This window comes from Serinus canaria, chromosome 25 (assembly GCF_022539315.1).
Source record: "Serinus canaria isolate serCan28SL12 chromosome 25, serCan2020, whole genome shotgun sequence".
NCBI classification, from domain to species: Eukaryota; Metazoa; Chordata; class Aves; order Passeriformes; family Fringillidae; genus Serinus; species Serinus canaria.
The window spans coordinates 10,999,731-11,004,305 of NC_066338.1; the positions used below are offsets into that span (position 1 = coordinate 10,999,731).

Here is a 4,575-nt window from a genome sequence, read left to right on the forward strand (position 1 = left end):
GCACTGCCGGGGACCGGCCTTGGCTCCCAGCCCTGGCTGAGATGGAAATCCAGCGCAGAGCTCAGAAACCTCCAGAAATCCTTCCCGGTGGTGGGGGCTCGGCAGGATGAGCTGCCGTGCCCCTTCCCCCTGTGCTGCAGCCCCCAGCCCCTCGCTGAGGGCGCAGGAGGATTTGGGGGGGGCTCCCAGCTGAGGGGTCCCAGGCCTGATGGGTGCAGAGTTGGGGTGCAGACACCACCCCTCTGCCAAAACCGCAGCTCCCTCAGCTGGGGGGTGCCCCTCTCCCACCCCCTCGTTATCTCCCCATCCCGGTCCTGCCCCTCCCTCTCCGGCTGGCGAAGGCGCCCGGCTTTGAAGCTGCGTTGAAATATAGATAAGGGCGAAGGCAGCAGCCGAGCTGGGAGAGAGCCGGGGGGAGCGGGGGGCTGGCCGGGCTGGGGGTGCAGGGATGGAGGCTGAGCTGCAGCTCTACACCACCCCCCGATGGGCTGAAACACCCCAAACGGGCTGAAAGACCCCAAATCCCCTTCCCACGGGCGTGGTGGGGCTGCACGCCCTGCCCAGGGCTCCTCTCCCAGAGCAGGTTTAGGAGCTCAGCCTGGCACAGCTCGGGTGGGATCCTAGGGATGGATGCTGAGCTGCAGCTCTGCACCACCCCCGGCCCCTCTTAGTGAGCTGAAAGACCCCAAATCCCCTTCCCACGGGCGTGGTGGGGCTGCATGTCCTGCCCAGTGTTCCTGTCTCCGGTGCAGCATGAGCAGAGCAGATTTAGGGGCTCAGCCTGGCACAGCCAGAGCAGATTTAGGAGCTCAGCTCCCACAGCAAGGGTAGGATCCTAGGGATGGATGCTGAGCTGCAGCTCTGCACCCCAGCCTGGTCCCCCCGATGGGCTGAAAGACCCCAAATCCCCTTCCCACGGGCGTGGTGGGGCTGCATGCCCTGCCCAGGGTTCCTCTCCCAGAGCAGGTTTAGGAGCTCAGCCTGGCACAGCTCGGGTGGGATCCTAGGGATGCTCTGCACCATGCCCTGATCCCCCTTAATGGGCTGAAAGACCCCAAATCCCCTTCCCACGGATGTGGCAGGGCTGCCTGCCCAGCATGGGGTTCCTGTCTCTGGTGCAGCATGAGCAGAGCAGGTTTAGGAGCTCAGCCTGGCACAGCTTGGGGGAGTCTCAGGGATGCTCTGTACCACCCCCTGCACCCCTCGATCAAATCCCCTTCCCAAGGATGTGGCAGGGCTGCCTGCCCTGCCTAGGGTTCCTCTATTTGGTGCAGCACAGCCAGAGCAGGTTTAGGGGCTCAGCCTGGCACAGCCAGAGCAGGTTTAGGAGCTCAGCTCCCACAGCTCGGGTGGGATCCTAGGGATGGATGCTGAGCTGCAGCTCTGCACCCCACCCTGGTCCCCCCGATGGGCTGAAAGACCCCAAATCCCCTTCCCACGGGTGTGGTGGGGCTGCACGCCCTGCCCAGGGCTCCTCTCTCAGAGCAGGTTTAGGAGCTCAGCCTGGCACAGCTTGGGAGGGTCTCAGGGATGCTCTGCACCAACCCCTGCACCCCTCGTTCAAATCCCCTTCCCACGGATGTGGCAGGGCTGCCTGCCCTGCCCAGGGTTCCTCTATTTGGTGCAGCACAGCCAGAGCAGGTTTAGGGGCTCAGCCTGGCACAGCCAGAGCAGGTTTAGGGGCTCAGCCTGGCACAGCCAGAGCAGGTTTAGGGGCTCAGCCGGGCACAGCCAGAGCAGGTTTAGGGGCTCAGCCTGGCACAGCCAGAGCAGGTTTAGGGGCTCAGCCGGGCACAGCCAGAGCAGGTTTAGGGGCTCAGCCTGGCACAGCCAGAGCAGGTTTAGGGGCTCAGCCTGGCACAGCCAGAGCAGGTTTAGGGGCTCAGCCTGGCACAACCAGAGCAGGTTTAGGGGCTCAGCCTGGCACAACCAGAGCAGGTTTAGGAGCTCAGCCTGGCACAACCAGAGCAGGTTTAGGGGCTCAGCCGGGCACAGCCAGAGCAGGTTTAGGGGCTCAGCCTGGCACAGCCAGAGCAGGTTTAGGGGCTCAGCCTGGCACAGCCAGAGCAGGTTTAGGAGCTCAGCCTGGCACAGCCAGAGCAGGTTTAGGGGCTCAGCCTGGCACAGCCAGAGCAGGTTTAGGGGCTCAGCCCTGCACAGCTTGGGGGGCTCCCAGGGGTGGATCAGATGGAGCCCCTGGCTCAGCAGAAGTCTGGGGGTCCCTGGCTGGGCTCTCCCCGTGGCGCTGCTCCATCTCTGCTCTGAGACCCGCCCAGCCATGGAGGGGGGCACAGGGAGCTCGCCCCTCCCTGCTGGGGCTCAGGGGACCCCCGTCATTCCCGAAGTCATTCCCGATGGGATCATTCCCAAGCAGGAAATGGCAGCTAAGTTCACTCTTAATTCTTCTCCGAGGAAAATCCACGAGCCCTAACGAGGGGAATTAAGGGCAGTCGAAAGGAGGAGCAGCTCCTTTAAAAACGGGAACAATCTCTGTAGCAGAGCCATCCTGCAGGGCGAACGATGCCAGGATCACCCCCAGCAATGACAGGAGCCGTTCCCTGAGCCCGCCTCGACTTCCCACGACAGCACAGCCCCCCACACCCCCACCCCCAGCCCCTCCAGCTGATGCCTCTGCTCAGCACCCCCTCCCCACTCCCCCTCCTGGTTCCCGCCGGGTTCCAGGTCATCCCGAGCAGCCGAGCACCTGCCAGCTCAGGGTGACAGTGATTGACGAGGCCGGGGCTGCCGGAGCAGCTGGCAGGGCAGGAGGGCACAGCGGGCACCCCGGGAGGATGAGGGATGGGGGCACGGGGGGCACGGTGGGCAGGGGGGTGAGGGACAGGGGTGGGGTCCCAGGTTAGGGCTGGCATCTGGCTCTGCTCGCTGTGTCCGTCCCTGTGACGGGGGAGGGAACTCGGGAAAGGGATGGTGCGGTCCCAGCCCAGCTGGTGCAGGCGGGAGGATGAGGAGGGAGGAGTAGGGAGAGGAAGAGGAGGGAGGAGTAGGGAGAGGAAGAGGAGGGTGCAGGTAGGAGGATGAGAAGGGGGCTGTAGGTAGGAGGATGAGGAGGGTTCAGGCAGAGGGATGAGGAGGGAGGAATAGGTAAAAGGATGAGGAGGGTGTGGCAGAGGGATTAGGAGGTAGGAGGATGAGGAGGGTGTAGGAAGGAGGATGAGGAGGGGGCTGTAGGTAGGAGGATGAGGAGGGTTCAGGCAGAGGGATGAGGAGGGAGGAAGGAGTAGGTAAAAGGATGAGGAGGGTGTGGCAGAGGGATTAGGAAGTGGCTGTAGGTAGGAGGATGAGGAGGGAGGAGTAGGGAGAGGATGAGGAGGGTGCAGGCAGAGGGAGGAGGAGGGATCAGGTGGGAGGATGAGGAGGGAGCTGTAGGTAAAAGGATGAGCAGGGTGCATGCAGGGGGATGAGCAGGGTGCATGCAGGAGGATGAGGAAGGGGCAGGCAGGAGGATGAGGAAGGGGCAGGCAGGAGGATGAGGAAGGTGCAGGCAGAGGGATGAGGAGGGTTCAGGTGGAAGGATGAGGAGGGTGCATGCAGAGGGATGAGGAGGGGTCAGGCAGGAGGATGAGGAAGGTGCAAGCAGGAGGATGAGGAGGATGCAGGCAGTGGGACGAGGAGGGGTCAGGTGAGAAGATGAGGAGGGAGGAGCAGGTAGAGGATGAGGAGGGTGCGGCAGAATGACGAGGAAGGCCACAGGCAGAGCTCACGCCCTCTCCCCTCTCTCCCCCAGACGGTGTGTGCTGGCGGCCACATCTCCAAAACCTTGGGCTACCTGGAGATGGGCACCTCGGGCCTCCTCAAGCACGTCCCCTACGGCACCCTGAAGCCCCCGGCGCTCGACCCCGGGCGCTTGATCCCGGCAGAGCCCCCCAGGGGGGGCGCGGGGACCCCGGCGGGCACCGCCCGCAGCCCCTGGCACTGGCAGAAGAACCAGACGGCCGGGGAGCCGCCCAGCCCCCGCGCCCACCGCAAGCCCACCCTCAAATCGAGCCGCACCAAGAAGATTTTCGGCTGGGGCGACTTCTACTTCAACATCAAAACGCTCAAATTCAGCCTCCTGGTGACGGGCAAAATCGTCGACCACATCAACGGCACCTTCAGCGTCTACTTCCGACACAACTCCTCCAGCCTGGGCAACGTCTCCGTCAGCATCGTGCCACCCTCCAAGGCCGTGGGCTTCGAGGTGGTGGTGCCAGGCCCTCCAGCTCTGCCACGGCCTCCACCCCCTCCCCAGCAGAGCACCCTGCCCGAGGGGCGCCCGGCCAAGGCGCTCAACTGCCACGTGGAGTACGAGAAGACGAACCGGGCGCGGAAGAACCGGCCGTGCCTCTACGACCCGTCCAAGGTTTGCTTCACGGAGCACACGCAGAGCCACGCGGCCTGGCTCTGCGCCAAGCCCTTCAAGGTCATCTGCATCTTCATCTCCTTCCTCAGCATCGACTACAAGCTGGTGCAGAAGGTCTGTCCCGACTACAACTTCCAGCAAGACAACCCCTACTTCGGCTGATGGCAGCGGGGCAGGGGGTGGGTGGGGGAAAGGGGGGGGTCGGTGTCACTCGG

The 4,575-nt window shown here is 64.1% G+C and overlaps 1 protein-coding gene across 1 annotated transcript; it reads left to right on the forward strand.

The window, feature by feature from the left end:
* The first annotated feature begins 3,355 nt into the window (after positions 1–3,355).
* On the forward strand, positions 3,356–4,575 carry NXPH4 (neurexophilin 4). The gene has a single exon (XM_050984228.1). It carries the CDS (start codon positions 3,674–3,676, stop codon positions 4,520–4,522), a length of 849 nt encoding a protein of 282 aa, XP_050840185.1. The 5' UTR covers positions 3,356–3,673; the 3' UTR covers positions 4,523–4,575.